Here is a 23,271-nt window from a genome sequence, read left to right on the forward strand (position 1 = left end):
AACATAAATGCACACACAATTCACTTGGACATTGTTGCAAAGCGTGATGGAATCACAAATGGGAATACTCATTCGATCAGCCTGGAGTTAACAGAAGCAATGTATAGAATTGTCTGCAATGCCAATCACGCAAACTCTCGTGTTGCAAAACAATGGTACATTTATACAAAACTAGCTCCAAAGTACGATTGCATCTCAGTTACACCAAGTTAGATTGCATCTATGTTTCATTTGTTGCCATCTCAATCATCTCAATCTAATTTCATTTCACAAATCTAATGCATTTGGTAATTGGGAACCTTCATGGTGTTATACATTATTCATGGAGCAACTATTGCAGAGTATAGTCAAAGTGTTTTGCCTAATAAATGGAGCAATAAGTAACACTGTCCTAAGCAAGCAGTCTAAAATCCATGTTCCTACGGCAGGAACAACTTCTTCCTCTTATAACTTCCACACAGTGGCACTCCTTGTATATTGTAATTAAATTGTAATAGTAGATGTATATGATGTTGGCAATGTCAAATCTGTTAAAATGTCTACTCAGTACTATTAAGTAATTTTATTTCAATTAACTTGTTCATAAATTCATCTTTTGCAGTTTTAATCAGTTCCACTTTGCTTGTTTTGCGATCCCTACTGCCAAAGGAGCTTAACGTCTGCACAGTGGAATGGAGAAAAGATGACAGATTTACATTTTTAGGAGGAGATTAGCGTTAGTTTACAGATTTTAAAAAGTTGAAGAAAATAAAGAATCTGTTCATTACTTTTCATTAAAAAATAAACTCACCACCATTTATGTCAGCATCACTGGCATTAGCAGACTCTGTATCATTACTGGCATCAACTGAAAAAAAGAAAATGCACACACAAACATGCACGTCCAAAAAATAAAACAAACACAGAAATGAGTTCATGCAGTTATTGCCTTACATGAGCAAAGTAAATCGTGAGACAGAAAAGCAAGCACACAATGGTAACATGACAAAGTGATTTCCTGATAAATTGAGATGGAGGCAGTGCTCATCTCCTGTTCACATCCCTGAGCCAGTGGTGAAAATGCAATATTCCTATGGTGGGGGCGAGTAGAGCCATCGAACAAGTAGAGCCATCCGCACAAACGGGGACTGGTTTTTATTAATCCAAAGGGATAATGGGCCAAGCCAACCCCCTGCCAGCATGTGAACTCAGCAGCCTTCCGATCGCGAGCCAACTGGCCTGATTCCAGGAGCTTGTTTAGTAAATAATCCTTCCAAGGATGAAAATTTGTCAATAATTAACGTCTTTGCCAGCCCTGACAAGCTATGTAATTAGCCAACCAAAATTATGTCAGGTCAAAGGGTAATGTTTCTCAATGCCCATATGGCGAAGGGGGTGGTCCCAAATTGTATTGGTAGCTGTGAAATCAGTTGTTGAAATTCAATATCTCCCTGGTAGGAGCAAGTCTCTTCATACAAAAAGCACTGGTTACTTCCCACAAAGTGGTCCTCATTTTATTCACATCTGAAGGAAAATGCAGCACTCAGTTGACCTTTTGCTAGCATTTGAACTTTCAACATTCTGATTGTTGAGTGCTCTCAGCACACGACCAACGGGTTGGAGCACTTATCCATTTGCATTCGTCACATGCAAGACTGGGTTATAATTTGAGGCTTTCAATATCTCAGTGCAAGCTGGCATTTGCGACTGATTTAATATTCACTCAAGCTATGGGAGAAAAGAAAGTCACTAATTGTAGGCGGCCAAACATAATAGTGATTGTGAATGCATCTGAGCATGCTAGCAATGTGCAATCGCTCTACAAGTCTGTAATGAGTGTGCAATGCTTTGTGGAATTAATTCTGCTTGACGAGCATGCTATTATATTTCAGTTTTTGTTTCCTTGTTTTCTGGTTGCCTAGTTGTTAAGCGCGAATGCCGCTAGGTTATAGGCCCTTCGGTACAGATTTGACAACAATCTCCTTGATGATTTGTCGTTGGAAAAAAAAATATCCAAAAGAAAGTGCCGCTTGGCAATTTGAGTGGACTTTTAAGATCTCATAATGTGGCTCTCGGGCATAGTCCATTGCGTATCGCAGTTGTGGCCATTTTTGGCAAATAAATATTCCACAAGTAGGACTATCCTGAAATAGTCAAGATGACTCAAAGAGGAATGGACATTCAAGGTTGGACAATCAAGAGGTCATATTCTTGGTTCTTTCGGTAAAGTCACGTAAATATTAAAAAAATATATAAAATAAAAGCAAAAAACCCACGACGCTTCGATCGCAACACAAGCGGTCTTCATTAGGCACTTTTCTCTCCCCCTGATGAAGACTGCTTGTGTTGCGATCGAAACGTCGTGGGTTTTTTGCTTTTATTTTATTTTTATTTTTTTATATTTACGTGACTTTACCGAAAGAACCAAGAATATGAATTCCTGCAGTCACGAAAGTTTTAAGTCTAGATCAAGAGGTCGTCGCGGTTACCGCTGCTGATGCCACCGCACCTCGCTGTTTCCGTGTTCCTTCTGCCAGGTTGTACAGCCCTTGCACAATGGACATTTGACATCCAAGATTTGCTCTTGCAGTCCAATCGTCACCATTTGCTCACGGGTTTTCCCTTCACTATCGTCCTTTCAACACCCACTCCAACGCATGTCTTGGTAACCTGCTCTCCTCCATCCAGCAGGCATGGACCAAACCACAGCGATCTCATCTTTACACTTTACATCGCCAAATGCTCTCCTATCATTTTCTATTCTCAACCTCAGAGTTGCTCACCCTATTCAGTTAAACGTGTTTTAGCATCATCTGCATTAATCTATATTAAAAGGTCAGATCATTCTGTTCTTGCTTCCTCGCAGTGGACATTTCCATTTATTACCGTGACAGACTAAAGGGTGTTTGGTGTTTATATGGAGATAGAGAACGGAAGTTGATTTGTATAATATATTACAGCCGTTATAACGTGTAATTAACCAAGAGGGACTACTTAGGCTGCTCCTGCCACTGTGAGGAATGCACACAATGGCTGAAGAGGAAATAAAAAACAATCGTAAGTCTGAGTTTATCTTAATAACGTAGCAGCAGCTCAACAGGGGACCTCGAGCCAGAAACCTCGGCTCTGAGCACGCTCGGCGTACTAATGCCATTGACCCAGCAGCCACTGTTCTGGCACGAAATAAACACCAGCGTAAGAGGAATGTTATGTACCCATTGCATAATGTGTTCGATGTCTATAAACAGCAACGGTTCTAAATATTCGCTTTCAGACACTTTTAAAGCATGTCCGTTTCAAGAGGTTACGGTTATGAATGCACGCATTCTTCTTGAAGCGTTAAGTAATTTGGTCACTATCTGCTGGCCTGATTCGTACCATACACACATGTGTAGGGCGATGGGATATGCCGATTTTGGCAGAGCAAGGTGTCGTACTGAGGCTGGAAATCTGGGACTTGGGAGTTGAGATTTTCAAATGCTACGTTGATGGCATTGCTTAGGATTGAAGCTGCTTGTACCAGCTGTCAGGAGGAGGTCAGAACCTCGATGTCGTAGAGACTGTCTGCGTTTAGGGGGTAATGCGCATAACGCAGGGGGTTGTGAGAAGGGGGTCAATAGATGTATTGCATTATAAGGGTGGGCTATTTAAGGACTACATTAGCCACTTTGTGAGTGTAGTGAGGTCAACTTTAGTATTAAGAGAAGGGTGAATTTTGTTTAGTTGTACTGCGTTGCTCAGAGAGCTGAACTTGGATACAGGTGCGTGTGGAGGAGGCTAGGCGTGTTATGGCAGGCTAGGGTGAGAAAGATATACGTTTATCTAGAACGTGGAAAGAAAGTGTTGCAGATGTAATCGGGAAGAGGAGGTTGTGATGGGTGCGACACGTGTGCAGGATGGAGTGGGTGAGGTTACCGAAACGGGCAATGGAGCGGCACCCAGAGGTTGGCGACCACGGAAATGATCTAAATCCAGATGGAGGTGGTGATGAGAAATTGAATTGGGTGTTGACTGAGTCACAAAGGGGAACACATAGAAGCAGTTGTTGGGATAAAGGGCGGAGTTTGAAGATTGGGAGCCAACTCTTTAATGGCCGCATGACCTGGCAGAAGGAAGAAAAAATTCCATGGTGCATGTGGTGGCATCCATGGCATTGGCTGAGACCTCTTGATACAAAAATCCGCATGGTACAAGTGCTGGGGCATCGAGTACATTCCGTTTTTCTTTGCAGGAGGCTTGTGGAGACTCCCAATCGACCGCATGCGAAGGCACCGATTGACTGACTCACTCACTTGAGCGGCATGCTGAGCGAGGGTCGAGTGACTGGCACGTACCTGGCTGCACCGTCAGCTTGATGGGCTGCTTCTGCTGGATGGTCTGCGTGTACACGAAGCGAGCATAGCAGATGTAGTCATCGCGTGTGTCTGATGTGCGCACGTTGGAGAAGTAGAGGTCCCCGTTGAGGCCCTGGGACACGCGCTCGTCCTGAGCTAGCCTCTGCAAGACTGCAGATGGAGACACCGACAAACATGCACGTACGTGTGACACATTAGGAATGGACCACTCTTTTAATTATTTCCTTGTGCAGCAAGGGAGTAAAGTGTGGTTCTGTGAAAGTCCTGATGTGCTGTGTAGTACATCAATGCACGTGTGTACACCAGCATGCGATAACGGAGTTGGGCCTGTAGGGGGCTGGCAGGGTTATTGATTAACCGCACTTGTACACCAGTCACGTGGTTAATGGCGACTCAGTTGAAGAATTGCTGCGTGTGACACACATGCTGTTGCATCTTACAGATTAACCACAATAAATGTGTTTGCCCTCAATTTGGATCACCTGCCCACGTCCTTCATTTCGAGTGTGCAACATAAGCTCAACAATAACAACAACTGCCAGTCGCCAATAAGTGGTGGTGACGTCACCATGGCACTTTAAGGCCACGTGAAGTTTCAAACGCCCACTGGCAGGTCATGGGACAGACCCAGGTGCCATGGATTCACTGACTGAGATGATTGATTGATGCACCACCTGTGCCCCCTACTGTGCTTGCTGTGTTTTAGCTGCCCGGCGCTCTGCTCATTGTTGTGAGCATCGCTTTTCTGCCCTTCATTTTTCCTGGAGGGGGTCTGCCTCCAACTGCCCAGTAGCGCCCTTCACGAGCCTCCTCTACAGAGGCCGATCTTGAAAACCGCTGGTACCAGTCATTGGCAAGTCCACTCAGCTCCATAACCTCTCGTACCGCATCATTCAATATCTTATTTAGCCTGTGCCACGCCCGTTTAGCCCCCTCTATCCAGCCAAACAAAGCTGTTTGGGCATGTGGTGGCTGGGCATGCGAGCTACATGACCCAGCCATGTATGCTTAGACAGTCAGACACAAACGTTCAGACATTCAGACACAAACAACGACAACAGCCGCCATTAACCACAAAGTGACAGTGACAGAACCACAGCTTTTGTACCAGGCTAGGTGTACGGAGGTCATGTGAAGTGTGGAAGGCTCGCTAACAAGAGGTCACGGGACATGGTCCAGGTGTTATGCTCTGACTGCCTGGCATGACTGGCATATACACCACCTGTGTTCAATTCCTGTTTAACCTGTTATTAAACGATTTACTTTGAAACTTGATTTGAAGCTTTCGTGACTGCAGTAATTACTCTTTGGTTCTTTCGGTAAAGTCACGTAGAAAGAAAATAAATTAAATAATAGAATACGTTTCGATTGCAACACAAGCAACCGTCATCAGGTAGAACTACCTTGCTTTGACACGTGGCTGTGATGGTTCCACCTGAAGACGGAGGCTTGTGTTGCTTCCGAAACGTCGTGATTTATTTATTTTTTATTGTTTTATTTTACTTTTATTAATTAAAAATTTTTACCTACGTGACTTTACCGAAAAAACCTAAGAATACATTTTATATACAGTCAATGCAAGCCACATATTAACGTTGCCACATTTAATTAAATTCGGGCTACATCGAGGGGGGGGGGGGGGTCTCTGAAGGCCACGTCGAGAGCGTCAGCGTCGGGCTCACCGTGGTCCATCCAGAAGATGACGGGCGGCGGGATTCCAGGTGGGGGGTTGCAGGGCAGCACAGCTGACGAGCCCTCCTTCACCTGCACTGGGTCGATCACCTCCTTTGGCCACAGAGGAGACCCTGGGTTAACACAAGAGCACATGAATGAGCGACTGGCATTCTGTGAAGATACGGTTGCTGCGGTCTTTTTTGTTTTAAAAAGGGCTGGGTATTTTTTGATCGCAAGTATGCATTCAGTGAGAGTATGCCCGTGCTCATATGAGCATTGTTCAAGTGTCTTCTGTCAGGAAATTTAGCCAGCGTGGCACATTCCACATTCCCATGGTGGTGGGCAGTCTACTTGTGGCATTATCACTGTTGACCATCCACAATTTAGTACTCGTTTACCAACCGCGGAGGGACGATGACCTGGGTTGACCACCTCCAACTGACAGTTGAACTTATGTAACTTTATAATTACGATTTAAGTGCTTCTCTTATGATTAAGGAACTGCAGCAAAACACTTTACTCGTCATTGAAAGTTTAAATCCCAGTTTGGAGGTCAACATAGCCCGTCATCAGCATCACGATTGAATTAGCTAATTAAGTAGCACTTTTTGGGACGTGACCAGTGCTTTAAATATGGAAATACAGGGCCCCACCATAGGAGTGTGGAATTTCCACACCTGGCTCAGGGGCACAAACATAAATAACCACTGCCCCTTGCTTTGTTGAGCAGAGTTGCTTTGACTGTGATTTTAAACCACGTTTAATAGGTTTCACACAAAAAAACTACATTCACAAAGAGACATCGATCATTAATTTGACTACAAAGTTAGCACCTTTCATGAAGGGTTTATTGTGCCCTTCCTGTGTTCTGCAAGGGAACAAGACAACTGACTTAGCAATCCTTCTAGTAGTCTTTAGAAATAAAAAGCCCTCTCCTTTTTATACAAACCCAATGAATGTTTGCTATTTTTATATCTATAATGACACCATAACGTGATTCAAAGAGATCGCATAACTTGGCATTTAATCCGTATTTTTTATTCAGTCGGCGGCACAACCTGACGAAAATTTATCTTCGATTGCTGCGAGCTGAGAGAGGAAAGTTTCAAAAGGAAGCGTGTGAACATTTGGGCAAAATACGTTTGGGGACTGAAAAGGGCTGTGCTTTGGCCAAGCACTGCCGTAAGCTGCATTGCAATCGCCAACAGCTTCCCTTGGTTCAGCTGTGAACGTTTGCACCCTTCCCATGAAGCCTATCCTACCGGCGCGAAAGGCATTGCACAACGCGCGTCTCTCGTTGCACCCGTTCGAACAATGGGACCGCTGAGAAAAATCACAGGGCAGGTGTTGGCTCGTTGGCCACTCCGGTGGTGATGCTATCGCGCCATAGGGGTCAGCGCCCCCTTCGTAAAGGCGAGGCCACGTTGACAGCTGGCGCTACACGACAAAACGGGGGGTGGGGGGGGGGCTGCCGTAATTGGCACAATGCATTAACGCACACCGTGTGGCAAAAGCAAAGGAGTGGAATAAGGAGCGACGCCAGTGAAAATAACAAGTCGAGTCGGAATTGGAACACCAGAGGGCAGTGATTTCCACAGGAGATTGGTTTTACAGGTACCTTCTCTTAAACGTTGCAGAAGCAAGTTGATGCCTTACGTGGGAAGAATGCAAAATATAAAGACAAAAAGAACAAAGAGAAAGGAAAAACATAAGCAGAGACGCATGAAGTGAAAATCAAGACGAAATCATATGCGCACATAAACAATGCAGGCCTTAGTTCCGTGGTGAAAAATAAAATGATAAAAAATCATGCTCGTTTGAATGAATTACAATGACTAATCTAGGCAGGTGGTAGTGTTTGGAGAGAGCTGAACTCACAATCGGAAGGCTGCGAGCACCAATGCCAATCGGAGGTCAACTCGGCCAATCATTTCATCAGGGACAATAAAATGTACACCACTTTGTTGCAAGTCAGCATTGGTTAAACAATGAAAATGCAGAGGCCCTCTCTGTATAAATGTGTGTTTGAGCAGGGACACAGTTTGGTCTGTAATTAGAATCCACCTATTTGAGCACCAACGTATGGGTCTTAAGGTTTGCCCACAACGCAGAGATGATGCCACCAGATAGCATGGCATCTCTAGACAATGATTGCAAAGTTGTAAGCCTTTTGTCGAGCAAGACCAAAGCAACTCGGTTCAATCCCATTACAGCTGACTGGCTCTTGTGAACATTCCAATACTTTTGAAATCATATCCAGCCAAGTTATTTGATCTCCCTGCTCAAACCAGCATTTGGACAGTGCTCCTTTCCATTGGTGGCCCTGAGCCAATTGTGGCAATTCCACGATATCATGGTGGGGAGCAATATATCCAGAGAATAATCACTGCTGACTTTCCACTAAGTGGTACTTACATTAGTCATATACAAGGCTGAGTCATCTCCCGACTGGGTTGAACTCGCAACCTTTGAACTTGCAACCTTACATTTGTGAGCCATGCGTTCAAACCATGGCGCCAACCAGTTAGGGCGCCACGGTGGCAAGATGTTAACTACCTCGCTTGGTATACAGGAGGTCGCAGGTTCGATCCCGACCATGACGCCTGTATATATGGACTTTGCGTGTTTTCCTCGTGGTCGTGTAGATTTTTCTCTAGTTCCTCCGGGTTTTTCCCTCCACATTTAGAAACATGCGTTTGGAGTATTTGGCATCTATACATTTCCACGTGATGAAAAGCCACTTCATTAAGATATCATTTGTGGCCAGGTCGGTTCTGAAAAAAGAGCTATATAGCTCAGTGGCCTTACCTGATAAAAAAAAAACTATGTTTAGTTTATAGTTTTACGTGGAATTATGAGGAATGACATTGGACCATTCTTGGACAACGTTGACAAAGAGATCATACATACGTAATTGAGAAGTAAAGAAATGCTGTACTTTTTGATAAGCAGAATGAAGAGTATTATTTATTGCGATATGGAGAGCGGGGAGTGTGTGTAGAGCTGGGTGTGCTAGTGCGTGTCTGTGATGCAGTGCTGTGGATGTAGGTGCTGGTGGATCATATAAATGCATGAAACTCTCCAAGGTGCTTGACTGTCAGGTGGCAAAGAGATGACAGTCCGACAAGTGAGTTTTTTTTAAAAACCCACTTTAGAATATTATAATTTTGTATGCGTGGGTTTTCTCTGGGTACTCATTTCATTGCACACAAAGAAAAACGATCCCTAACATATATTTGGCCAAACATCCCAATACGGAACCCTCCCGACTCACTCATTCATTCCTGGGAAAGTTAATTAAATTAGTATTTGCACACTGCCTGTCCCCATAGTCTAGAAGTCTCTTTCCCCAGCTTACCGTGCTTGTTGACTCTGTCCCTGTTCAAGCCGATACTCAATATCTTCCTCTTTACCTCTGCCTATCACCGACTGACTTCCCCTTTTCCCTCTTCAATATAAATATGCCAACTGTCCCTATGTAGTATCTTGGTCGCATGTAGACGCGATATGCATTCTAATTGTAATGGTCTGGCCCACTAAACCTGAGTTTGAATTCCAGGCTTGGATAATATCGACCGACAACAGCGGTGGATGATATCTGAACCGTTGCTGAGAAGCCCTCTGAACGCCAAACCTCCAACAACTACACTGACCAGCATGGCAATGCATGGTCAAACAACTCCCAGAGCCAAGAGATGTGGGGAGGCCTTCATCCAGCAGTGGACAAAGGGCTGCAAATAATTATGATAATTACTATCGCAAACATAAATGTTCTGGGTCAGTCATGTGCTAACCAATTGAGCCACATTGGTATCTCCGATTACTGTGCTCAGTAAGTGCCTCTTTATGGACACCAGTGTGTCATCTACCACCATGAAACACAAACTTCTGCTATTGCAATCTCGCAAGGATTTATGTTATGGATAAGTGCCCGCATGGTTAGAAACAATATGCCCCGGTGAGGTTGTTTTTTTTTGCCAGTGTTATGTTTTTATCACTTACTGGGAATCTGTATTTTACTCTATTTCAACATATATTGCTGGTGAGTTCATAACAATATAGATGAGATACGTATGCACTTGTATAATCCATGAATAAAAAATGTGCACGTGTAAGGTTTCCATGGCAAATCTAAATGCATTTAACTATAAATTGTCATGCAAAATGCCATACTTTGGTTAATGTGTTTTTATCATTACATATATCATGGTTTGGTAATTTTTTTAAATGCTTTCCAGCATAAAAAAAAACTATTTAGGCAACCACTTATTCATGTTTAGTCTGGCCATGTTTAGCTGATAAAGTGATTCTCATGGGTGTACAATTAAGTTGACATTTTCAGTTAAGGGACCATAACGCTGCTTCGTGATAAATTACTACTTGTCTTTTGGCTCGAGAAATAAGGATGCAATCACGAATGTTACGATCGTTAACCAACAGATGCGTTTACGGGCTTGTTTGTATATTAGCCAGAGCGGGGCCTCTCTGTGCGCCGTTGCATAAAATGTGACCAGGTGTCGACTTGGTCGTTTTAAGGCAGCGCTGACGAACGTGTTTGCGTTCTTAGAAGTAGCCGCGACTGCTATTGTTAGTAGTGTAATAGCACGAGAGCTATTATTGTAAAAAATAATAATAATCAGACAACAGGTCTTCTTCACATATCCATCTCTCCATGTAAGATAATTATATTTTCATACAATGTATATTACATGTGTATAATGTATATTTATATGATATATTTTTTATGTAGCTTTGTTTACACAACTCATCAGCCGCACACTCTTCTGAGAGTGCATAATTTCAGCGGCGTTGTTTCAAGACAAGCAAAACCGTGAAGCCGTTTCGAACAACAGCGTCCCTTCAGCATAATTCTGCTTGCACGACTCAATCGTCATGAATCACCACTCTTATAGACTACGAGTATTAGTCACGTTGTAGCAGCAATGCCGCTGGTGTGAAGTAAGCGAAATGTCGCGGAGGCTGTAGCTGCTGCTGCTGTGCGTGTGCGCGTGTGTGTGTGTGTGCACGTGCGTGTGTGTGTGTGCACGTGCGTGTGTGTGCATGTGTGTGTGCACGTGCGTGTGTGTGCGCGTGCGTGTGTGTGCGCGTGTGTGTGTGTGCATGTGTGTGTGTAGTGGGTCAGGGACTCCGAAAGCACGAAGAACAACCCAGAGCCCAGTCCTACTGATGGTATCATAGGCCTTGACCAGGTCAATAAAGCAGAGATGTAGGTCTTTTTGGAATGTAGTGGGGAGTGGCAGTGTAGCGGTTAGCGCGCTGCGCTATAAACCTGGCGACCCGGGTTCGATTCCCGCTCACGGCCAACACCAGTGACGATTATCTGAACCGGTCCTGGGCCTCCCCTAGGTCGACTCAGCCTTAAATGAGTACCTGGTGCGGTGTGTAAACATCGCCACTGGGGAGACAAAGGCGGTCGGGCGTGGTGCTGGCCACCCACACCCTCGTGTATATAGGTGCTCTCTAACAGCACTTGCCCCTACAGTCTGTTAAGGCTATACGGGGGATCTTTGTCTCTGTGTGTGTGTGTGCGCTGCCCCCGTACTCGAGAGCTGCACGGTGATGCGGTCGGACAGCGCCGTGCCGCCGCTGTTGCTCGCTCGGCACTGGTACTCCCCCTCGTAGCGCTCGGCCCGGCCGCCCCCAACCACGTCCACGACGAGCGTCCCCGAGTCGGCGCGCATCTGCACGCGTTCGTCGGCCTCCGGGTGGAAATCGACGCCGTCCTTCGTCCAGTGGAAGCTGCGGGAGACATCGTCGAATGCACATCGTGAAGAAAGGTCTCGGGGAGCAGAGCACTGAGCTCAGCAGTGCTGAAGCCCTGAGTATGGTTCTGGCTTTCTAACCTGTCAGTGATGAAACTAGGTGCTGGAGTGTAACTGAGTTGATGGTCTCAGCAGAGTCAACAACAACAACCGCCATTCGCCACTAAGTGGCGGTGACGTCACCACGACACTTGTGTCAGACCATGTGCACCTTAAGGCCACGTGATGTGTCGAACACCCGCTGGCAGGAGGTCACGGGGCAGACCCAGGTGCCACGGGTCGACTGACTGAGATGACCGAGATGACTGGCTGATGCTCCACCTGTGACCCCTACTGTGCCAACTTGCTGTGCTTTAGCCAACCGGCAACAATGCACACACACACACTCAGGCGTTTGTATGGATTATTCCAGTGTCCGGGAATAAACAATACAATCTGAAGTAGCCGGGTAGATTCGGTCAGGGTGCTGAACTGGCACCGCTGGGATCCAGTGCTTCAAATGCAGGCATCCAGCTGCTTGCGATAAGCTGGGGGTTTCATTGTAGTGAGCTAATGGTCTCAGCATGATCACGAATACATAAGCACACACATTATTTTTCTGCATTACTTTGCCTACATAGCAGCTGTAAGAAGTAAAATAATAATAATATCGGTTTGACTTCCACAAATGACTTTCTCTGCAGCAAGGCATGTGGCACAGTGCACCCCCATGGATAAGCAGATCACTTGAAGGGATCTTAGAAGTAGTTGTATTAAATTATCTTCCATGGGCCATTCCCTAACACACACACAAGACATATACACTGACCTGCAAGAATTCTGAATGGAAGTTTAATTTGATGACGCAAATCCCTAATTCTAAATTGCCTTTGCAGACCGCTTTATCCATATTTGGGGCATGCCGTATAGATGCTCTGCAAAAATGTTCACCGCATGCAAATGTACAAACATTGTTTATACATAAGAAGTTAAATGAATCAAATTCAATCAGAACATAGATGTAATGTATTTTTGTGTGGTTATTTTTGGTATTCCTTGAGATAGTGATATAAACTCCACATTATCATTGTGAGGGGCAATTTATGCACCAATTTAGATTAGACACAAAACAGCATTAATAATGGGCTGAGTTGACCCCTGGCTGGGATTTGAACTCACAACAATACAATTTAAAGTCAAACTTTTAATCGTAGTGCCTTCCATGTGGTTAGTGTTTAACCAAAGAAGATGGGATCACATTCTAATCATGGCAATTTTATTGCCCTCAGCATTAAAAATAATTATTACGCATTAAAAATACAACTTCTTTTTCCCAGGCACACTCAAAATATTTTTGTTTGATAAACAAAATGTTAAAGATATGTTTTTAAACAATGCACAACAGTTGTTTACTGTTACATTTAGTCTGGTGTCTCAAATGCAGAAGGCAAAAAGCTGAGCATAGCAATTTCTGGTGGCATTGTGATACCGTGTCAAGCCGTATAGAGTGAGCTGCTGATTTTCATCCTCTTATAGGGCTCCGACCACTGCTGGTAATGATCTTCATCACATCGTGAGCCTTTCTCTTGGTTATCTTCTGCTAAGTGCGGCCAACAAATCCAGGGCACTAACGTCACCCTCAGAATGATTGCGAGTGACGTAAAGCAGATGGGCTTTTCTGAAATTGCGTGATATTTTATCGAAACAATTCTGTCCATTTGCGGTGCTAATAATACATCGGTGAGTGGGTGAGATTATTTTAGCAGGTGAGAACTCATTGCGATGCATTAATTGGCATTTTAAATATAAAGGGGTAACTTTGGCTAAACGGTGGCATTATTCAAAAGCATTATTCGAGTGTGTGCTAGTGTTGGCAGCTACAATTAGAAGAACACCATTGCATACATTGTCACTTTCTGGTTGCTTTCTGTGGGCTCGACAGGCAGTGAACAATCTATGGGTAAAAGTGTTGCAAAGCAATGCTTGACGGTCTTTATAATGATGATTGCTGCTACTGCAGCTGCTCAAAATGATGTTGATGAGGAAAATAATAACGATGCTGCTGCTGGGTTTATGGAAGATTTCACAATAACATATCTCAAAAAGTCGGAAAAGCCCACTCGTGGGAGAAAAATTACTGGGCTCACAATGATACCACCAAAACACAGCAGCTTAAAATCTGCCGAGACTCTCAGCCTTATTACACCTCTCAGACGAAATAAAATCTGGCCAGTAGCAGATGGGCAGTATAGATTAAGCATGATACGGTAATTAAATAATGTGTCAAGGCTATTGCGTTTCATATAATCCAATAGACGTGCAAAAAAAACTTAATACGCACAGTGGCACGTGGCCTTTACTCTGGCAGGAGAGGAGTGCGGTTGGCAATCGCATCGACACGGTGGCAGGCATTAATGACAGTGCTGATGTAAGCGGGCTGATGGGACAATGCTTTTACAGCGGCGCATTACGCGAGTGTGATTACATTGGGCTCTCCGCTCGCTCGGCACCAAAAGCTTTTTAGACGCCACGTTCCCAGTGGGACAAACGCCACCCCCCCCACACACACCCATCACCAAACGCGACCGCAATTGATGAGCAGGCGTGTGTCACTTTAAAAGAGCTGTGGGCAGCATAAGATTTCCGCGTGGATATGTGACATCGCATATCGGTGGTATTGTTTTACCACGGGTCCCTCTTAAGCAACAACACCTTGATTTATGTGGGTGGCTGCGATGTGAAGAGATACTGGTGGATGCCTCCCTCGTACGTGGCTGTGGAGTGGAATTTTTGGACGCGTGTTTTTGTATTCTGTCCGTCAGTTGCATAAATCAAGGTCACTGTTGCAAAGGAGACTAGAGCTGGGACGATTTATCGGTTAAGTCGATAAATTTACTAAAAATTGTAGTGCTTTTTTAGGTGTGTTTGATTACTCGGGCCCATTTAAAGACGGCAACCTCCTCCACGCCGTGCCGCATGAAGGCAGGAACCCACGGACGAGCCACGCCCCGCGTGACGCGGCTGATAATGCGGATTACATCACCAAGGTTTAGCTCTTGACCTCCCGTCCAGCAGCACATTTGACAACCGAGGTTGTCAAATGTGCTATCCGATTGGTTGAGTAATCAAACTGATATTAATAATTGATTACTTTAATAATTGGATATCCCAGCTCTAAACGAGACTTTCTGTGCCAGTGGACTTTCATGCAATAAAATAAAGAGCAATGAACTCAACTGGGTTGAAAAAATGTTTCCTTGAGGATTTATTTTTTATTTTTAATGCAAATCCAAACACTCTATGGATCCTATGTTTTGTTGCAAGACTGTTGCCAGATCGAAAAGGAACCTCGCAAGATCACGGTTGAGTGATTTTCTCCATCCACTGCATTTCAAGAGAGACTGTCATCGACTGTGCTCCCTTACATGTCCCTGCTTTGATAGTCGCAAGACTGTGCTGCCATTATTTTACGCGATTTTATTTTTTTTAGGATATGTGACACTACCACCATTTTCCTTGACGTTCTGAGAACGAAGATTCTTTGAGAGGCCTTCCATTTTTAAGCTTCCTTTTTTTTGATTAAGACAACATTTTTGCGTCGTTCACTTTATACGTACAAATGCCTAAATGTTTCATTTTTAACGTGAAACATTGTGCAAATGGAAATGAATCGTGGTTTATGTGCCGTTGAGGTGTTTTAAATGCTTCCGATTCTGGAAAGTTATTAGATTTATGAGAACAAGGCAATGCAAGTGAAATCCCGTCAAGTCACAGGTTGTCCTTAGAAGCTTAAACATTCTTACTAGATGACTCAGAGGCACTTTCCAAGATAAAAAAGTCGTTATCATATGATTATAAACTATTAACCTGAAAGCACAGTAGCTCTAGGTCGGACTTGTCTCATCCTAATCTCACCCAGATCCAGAACGTGGACGACCAGAATGAATACCTCATCTGAGACCCAAAAATGACACCGCTTGGCTTTGACATTCTTCTAAGATACCGGCGGTGGGACCATCAACGGCATCAGAACATTAACAGGCCGATGCACACAGCTGCTCCATGAATAGAAAATTAAAGGCAGGCCACTGTATGATTGTGGCCAAGCAAAGCAAGCTATGTACCGTATCATAAACCACTGAAATTTGCACTCCTTCAACGGAGGAATAGTAACGACATGAATTCTCTCCCGAAGCTCTCTCATGCCTAGCGGACATTGACATTTAGCGCATGCTTATATTGACATACGCAAGAATAGAATAGAAACAATTGAGACGGTTGAATTTAAATCTCAGTTGGTGGTCTACTTAGCCCATCATCCTTTTGGGGTTGATACAATATTTGCCAATTTTTGGTAGCTAATCAACGGTTTCCTATCAAGCCACGAATGTCTGAATTGTAAATGTGGAATCTCCGCCACTGGATATTCCACCCATTTACTCATTTTAGCCAGGAGACAGGTTTATTTTTTAATGTAATTCATAAAATTCAATCGGCAACCAAATCCAAAAATCGAGTATTCTCCAGGTCAACTCAGCCTGAACTGAGTAACTCGTGCAGAGTGGTCATGAACCTGAGAAATGGGAAGACAAAGACTGTCAAGAAAACAATGGTGCTGGCCACATCTCCTCTTTACATGCCACCAAGGGTCAAGAGGTCATCATAGTCAATGCTGTTGATTCCCCCACATCTCGCCATCACGTCCTTTCATCAGCAAGATCCCATATTTGTTGTAAAGTTGATACTCTACCACAAAGGTTGCTTGCCCACCCCTGAGCATCCAAAGCCTGCTTCAGTATCCTGCCCTAACTGCACACAATGCCCCACCCATTGCAACCTCCCGTTCCTCAGTACACATTGCCGTTTTCTATTCCAACCTTCCAAGTTGCTTACCCTATTCTTCAACGAAATTCCGAGCATGTTTCACATACATCTGTTTAAAGGCCAGAATTTTTTTAAAATACCCATCTTCCAAATTGCTTGCCCTATCCTTCCTCCATTAACTTTCTCACATTTTCCACATGTACCACCATTCATAGCCAAAAGCTTATTTAGTAGTTGCTTTGTAAGAGTCCACCTTTCTGACCCGTGCATTAACAGACATTACTCCTGCCTCAAACAACAATCTTTCAAATGCTACGGTTGACATCTCGACATTTAAAAAGCGTTTTATGAAATCCATCAAAAAACCCACCCTGCTAATGCAATGCTTCTTGTTCTTCTTCTCACAACCTCCTGTATTATGCTCAGCCACCACGATAACCCTAAGAGAGTTATGCTAACAGCACTTGCTCTGACACTCTCGACATTGCACCTTGGCTCTGGGTTTGTGTCAGTATGTCTTTGTGTGCTTATGTGTGTGTGTGCGTGCGTGCGTGTGTGGGAATGAACCCAGCAACCCGAGTTCGTTTCCCGCTCACTGCCAACACCAGTGAAGATCATCACCAGTGAAAATCATCTGAACTGGTCCTGGGCCACCCCTAAGTCGACTCAGCGTCAAATGAGTACCGGGTGCGGTGTGCAAACATCGCCACGAGGGAGACAAAGGCGGCAAGGCGTGGTGCAGGCCACCCACCTCCTAATGTGCCGTGCCGGCCTTCATAGGCGCTCGATAAAATCACTTGCCCCAACAGTCGTTTTGAAGCTATACGGGGGATTCATTGTCATTGTGCGCGTGCGTGTTACCTTGGTGGTGGGTTGCCCTTAGCTTCACACTGAATCTCAATGTTGTCTCGGGGGTCCACAATGTAGTTCTTTGGTGACTGAGCCGTGATGGTTGGAGGTTGTTTGACTGCAGGTGGCAACAAAGGTAACGCTGTTATTTGAGCAGCAGCAGCAGCAGCGCCGCTTAAACAATGAGCGCACACACGTGTACACGAATACAAATACTACGCGCGTTGTAGGCAACCTGTACACGGACTCTGTCCCCCTGCTCAAACAAGCCCTCGGTTAGCGGTGGAAATTCCACGTTTGTATGTCTCTCCATGGGACAGCCACTGTTGATTCCCTATGAAGTTCTTATTGCACTGGCCCTATCCACTCCTGATGCACGCCCCTGACCACAGCGTCACACATCTCCTTCTATCGGCCCCGCGTTGGGTGATGATTAGACAAAGCCACTTAACACCCTCCTCTGCCGTGACTCGGCGCAGTAGCAGGGAGCTAAGGGAGGCGTGCGGACGGTGGCGTGCGGAGAAACGCGGGTGAGCACGTGTTGTCACCTTGGCAGAGGCGCGAGATTGATGTCAGGGGAGCCTCAGGGCCGGTTTTCACCATTGGGAATGGGACACCGTTAATGGGTGACGAGTAATGAGCCTGCAGGCTTCCCTACGGCCCCACACAGCCAAGCCAGCCAATGCGTATGGCACGGAGGTGATGTCAACAATGAGATGGGGACTTTTAACAAATTGGATGAGTGATGGGTGTCATCAATCAAATTTCATGCATCTTGTGTGTGTCCTCATACAACGCATGCACAAGTGCTGTATAGCAGTATATTTGTTGGGATTTTCTGATCAAGCATCAACAAATCTTAGAAGCATTTTCTATGCTCAACGTTGCAATGATTTACATTTGAAGGCCATAAAATCACTCCCCTTTACTTTTTTTTATCTATATTTAATGAACAGCTTTCGTCTTGACCGGATTATAGATGCAATTATTTTTGAGTCGTGAGTGAGTAATGTTAACATCTGTCTAGTTCTCACTTGTAATTCTTTTTTTTAATACGGTAAGTTGACAATCTGACTGCAAATTCTATTTTCAATGGCTTACAATTTGCTGAGTCTAACACTCACCAAAATCCCCTTTTTGAAATGTAAAATTTCCTCAAAGGTAAATTTTTTTTTTTTTACTAATGTCTAATATACAAATAATGCGTACATGCACGAACGTATTGTGTGTGCAGGAAAGCATGCCTCGTTTCCAAATCTGCACTCACATTCAGCTACAATCAGTAATAATCAGAGGTGGGACAAAGTCATTGTTATGCAAGTCCAAGTCGAGTCGCAAGTCATCAAATTCATGACTCGAGTCTGACTCGAGTCCAAGTCACATGACTCGAGTCCACATCTCATAGGTGGGACAAAGTCATTGTTATGCAAGTCCAAGTCGAGTCGCAAGTCATCAAATTCATGACTCGAGTCTGACTCGAGTCCAAGTCACATGACTCGAGTCCACATCTCATAGGTGGGACAAAGTCATTGTTATGCAAGTCCAAGTCGAGTCGCAAGTCATCAAATTCATGACTCGAGTCTGACTCGAGTCCAAGTCACATGACTCGAGTCCACATCTCATAGGTGGGACAAAGTCATTGTTATGCAAGTCCAAGTCGAGTCGCAAGTCATCAAATTCATGACTCGAGTCTGACTCGAGTCCAAGTCACATGACTCGAGTCCACACCTCTGGTAATAATAACAACAGGGTTTATTTTTCTGAAGATATTTACCTGCAAAATATGTTCATTTTAAGCATGCAAGCAGGCAAATAATGTCATGTTTTATCGTCAAAGAATAACAAATCTTATTAAGTACGACCGTTTGAGTATGGAGTACCGTACTGTATATGCAACACACACACATTGAGTTTCACACATATTGTTACATATTGTCAGTCCATAATTCGTGTGGGGTTGATAAATTGAGTTAAACTTTTTTGGAAGTCAATTGTGCTTGTTGTATGGACATACTGTACTTATCTTGGCCATAGGAATATGGAATTTCCACAACTGATCCAGGACTCCTGATGGAGATGAGCCACTACCCCTTTGTTTTAAACTACTAGGGCAGGGGTCGGCAACCTACGGCTCCGGAGCCGCATGCGGCTCTTTACGGGCTGCTTCTTGACGATATGTACGTATGTACAGTATGTACTCAGATGCATTGCGGCTCTTGAAATACTGAATTTTGTACCGAATTGGAAAGAAATGGCTCTTCTTGTTATTTTGGTTGCCGACCCCTGTACTAGGGGGACACTGACATTGACTTCAATCCCCATTGACATATTCTATCATCGTTTAAATGTGCTATTCTTTAAAGGTGAGGCTTTATAAGATTCTGAAAATAGCATCAACCGAATGTTCGCATGTACTGACGGCAAGATAGTTTACAATGTGTCTGCATAGTAATTCTTTTGTTCTTGGCAACGAAGTTTGTCTTTCGTGCATATTGAACCCCTGTGGGCTCCTCCTGGGGGTTGTCGAATTCCCTCGCCCCGTGCATTTCCCGCTACTCCATTCCCTCCCTTGTTTGCTACACTCATAACCGACGACCTGTGATGTGGCCTGTCGAGTCAATGACCCTTCTTTCTTACAAAACTTTGAGATTAGTTTGCATAAAAGTGGTTTTAATTGTAAATCCCTATCCTTGGTACTCATGTTATCAACCCCACTGAAGATAGACTCATACTTATGATATATACAGATGTTCTACGTGCTGTATATATGAACGTGACTAATGGTTCATGCACACAAAACACGACACAGCAATGCAACGGCACAAGTATTGTGAACAAGTGCTCAACAGCGATATGGCGTTAATCCTATACGTTGTAGCGTAGCTTCTGTTATAATAAAGAATGTTTGGAAATGAAAGACTGTAACAGTAATAAAGTGCAATATTATTATTATTTCAGAGGTGGATGATCGTTCAGAACTGTATTTTTACCCTTTCTGATGACTTCCGGAAGCTACGATGCTGCGGCATTGGTAAGGATTTGCACGTGTTTTCACGCAGTATAATTTTGCAATATATTTATATTAATTTGGCTACTGCTTTGCATGATGAAAAGTTAATATTATTACGTTGATGATGCAGATTTGTGTTGATGTAAAATATATATTCGTTTTGGCTTGCAAAAGAGATGCGTAACATATTAGGTTATTTCCTCGTTACATAATATTTATCTATATATTTCTGTACGTTGATCATTGTTTTCGTGTAATTATGAACGTATTTAAATAAACTTACTTATTAGTTATCTGAAACAGTGTTCGGAAACTGAAACAAAAATATAACTTTCTTATTGAAAATAATTATTTTGCTTGACATATTTCCTCGGGTTAAATTTCAAAGAATCACTTCCTTGGCCGTGTGTTTCAAAGGTGTTTCAAATTTATACGTGTCAACAGAATTTAGTGCGAGCAATGCTGTGCAAGAGAGTGCATGCGAAAAAAAGGATGTTTGCCTGGCATTGCATGTGATTTATTATCACGACAAATTCGCCTACCATAGAAATTGGGCTCGTCGAGCATGCGGTAAATTTTCATTTTTTAACCGTCAAAAATATACACGGAATAACTGAACGAAATAAAGCCAAGGGGCAAAAACTCAATCACGGTGCAGATTTCTTCCTGCGCAACGCGTAATCTATTTAAGCCGGCAAATGGATTGCGTCATGTGCACATTTTATATTAAGGTATTTTATTACGAGAAAAAAAACAAACTAATGCCTGGGTGGATTATGAATCGGGGTAAAAACCGCACGGCATGAACTGAGACAATGCCCCCCCCCGCACGCCTCTCCATCATCTCGGCCGAGCGTCCTGTCAAATGCCCGCCTCGAATTAGGCACGGATTTCAACTCCATTAAGCAGCTCAACGGCTCGAGACAAAGATCATGAACGGGAGCAGGGGGGTCTCTCAGAGGTGAGAAATAAAAAACAGCAAAAATCGCTGGTGCTTATCGGTTTAAGACAAGGCCCCGGATTTTAAGTCTTCATACGATCCTCATCGTTGTCTTTACCACCGCCGCCACCATCACAATCGTCGTAGAGTGCTCACTGATTTGTGACGTGGCGGACTGCAAGCTGTGTATTAACAATATTCGAGCGGGCTATTGATTCAGGATTTACTGTGGTATGCAGCTTTCCTATGGAAATGGGTTGAATGTCAATTGTTCACGTGAAGATTTGGGTGGAAAACACTCATCTTTGCATCGGAGACAATATTAATTGGGTCAAAGAACACTTCATAAAAGCACTCTTAAAAAGCAATAATTAATTTATATGCTCAATGGCTGAGAGGTGAGGAGTTTGAATGCTTGGACATTATTGCTGTGTTCAGTTGTACGTAAATTCCTGGAACAATCAGGAAATGACATTGTCTAAATAACTCAAAGCAGGGCCCCCTCTTGAAGAGAGCCTGATTAATCATTGAGAGCGTTCCTGGATGATAGACATCACTATAGTATCTGTTAATTAACACATTTGTATAACCTTCACGGAGTCTCAGGCGGCAATGCCCAAAGTTAAAGTATTGAATAACATTCATAATTGATAACAATATATTGAGGACGTACATTTAATTATATGATTCCGTTAGTTTAATGGACTACCCTCTTTTTTAAACTAACGTTTGAAAAATCACAAATATTAACAGTTACTAAACGACATGCAGAACCATTGTGTGGATATTGATCAAAGCTTTATGAGTGGATAAATCCATGAACAACTAAATTGTTTTGGAAGCAAAAGCACGTTTAAATGATATTTAACAATATTTACATCAAATTAAAAGCAGTGCAAATGCATTTTGATTATGTTAAAAGTGTATATATTACATTTTTATCGAGCCAAACTGATACTAAAGTTGTTCAAGGAGGCATGGATGGTTTACACAGCACAAAACCAAACAACACACTTACACTCTTCAAGCAATTTGTCTTATCCCAGAAGGAATGTTTCGTAAAAAGAGGAGAGAAATATGATTAGTACGAGAGAGAAAGCGATAGAGAGAACATTGTGCATGTCACATGAATAAAACACACTTGTGAATAATGCATTTAATTAAATGTAGGCTTCATACATTAACGTCCACGCACAAAGAAGAGAAAAGGGTCATATTAACACTGTAATAATTCCGCTAAATTACCCGACATTTTAAGAACATAAGTGTCTATTTTTTTTATCCAAATGATTTGTTGATGCTGCGTAGGCAGTTGGTGCACAAGCACAGATAAGACAAAAAATACTTAACACATTCGTTAATAACACTGTGGCCTTAAAAGGAAACATAATAGTCGACGTTTCAGGCAATGTCCCTTTTTTATAGCATACACATGAAGAAGCCAGAGAGATGAAGTGGATAACAAAAGTTTGAGACTGCACTTGACACCATGGCACCTGATGAGAATTTAATTATTTTAAAGGGTCTTCTGATGTTTTCAATAAAAGTTGACTTTTATCCAGGTAGCCAATGGTTCAAATAATTCCTTACATTCAATTTGATACAACTACAAGACTGAGATTACTCTGTCAATGTTCTTCATGTGTTATAATGGGAACATAATTGAAAAAAAAAGAAATAGCCAGGAGCAAACGCTTATTATTCAGTACTTTGGAGACGAGAGTTGGCATCCCACAGATAATTTGGAACTCCCAGACAGACCTACTGGCCTGTGGAGTTGGTAAGGAAATCACAGTTCAGCAAGTGAACTGGATCCATATGTTATTATCCCTCATATGCAATGGGTTTTCTCTGAATTATCAGTTTCCTCCCAAATGC

The 23,271-nt window shown here is 43.3% G+C and overlaps 1 protein-coding gene across 2 annotated transcripts in view; it reads right to left on the reverse strand.

Annotated features, from left to right (window-relative positions):
* Window positions 1–23,271, reverse strand: part of LOC144721228 (neuronal cell adhesion molecule-like) — a 267,471-nt gene that overhangs the window by 83,252 nt on the left and 160,948 nt on the right. For both annotated transcript variants that reach the window (XM_078598675.1, XM_078598676.1), the window contains 5 exons: window positions 17,456–17,561; window positions 11,572–11,768; window positions 6,017–6,139; window positions 4,314–4,484; window positions 791–847 (listed from right to left, as the gene is read on the reverse strand). In XM_078598675.1, the coding sequence (XP_078454801.1) occupies window positions 791–847; window positions 4,314–4,484; window positions 6,017–6,139; window positions 11,572–11,768; window positions 17,456–17,561 (654 nt within the window). The remainder of the gene's footprint in view (window positions 1–790; window positions 848–4,313; window positions 4,485–6,016; window positions 6,140–11,571; window positions 11,769–17,455; window positions 17,562–23,271) is intronic.

The sequence above is a fragment of the Lampetra planeri genome, chromosome 11, assembly GCF_965212315.1.
Source record: "Lampetra planeri chromosome 11, kcLamPlan1.2.h2, whole genome shotgun sequence".
Taxonomy (NCBI): Eukaryota; Metazoa; Chordata; class Hyperoartia; order Petromyzontiformes; family Petromyzontidae; genus Lampetra; species Lampetra planeri.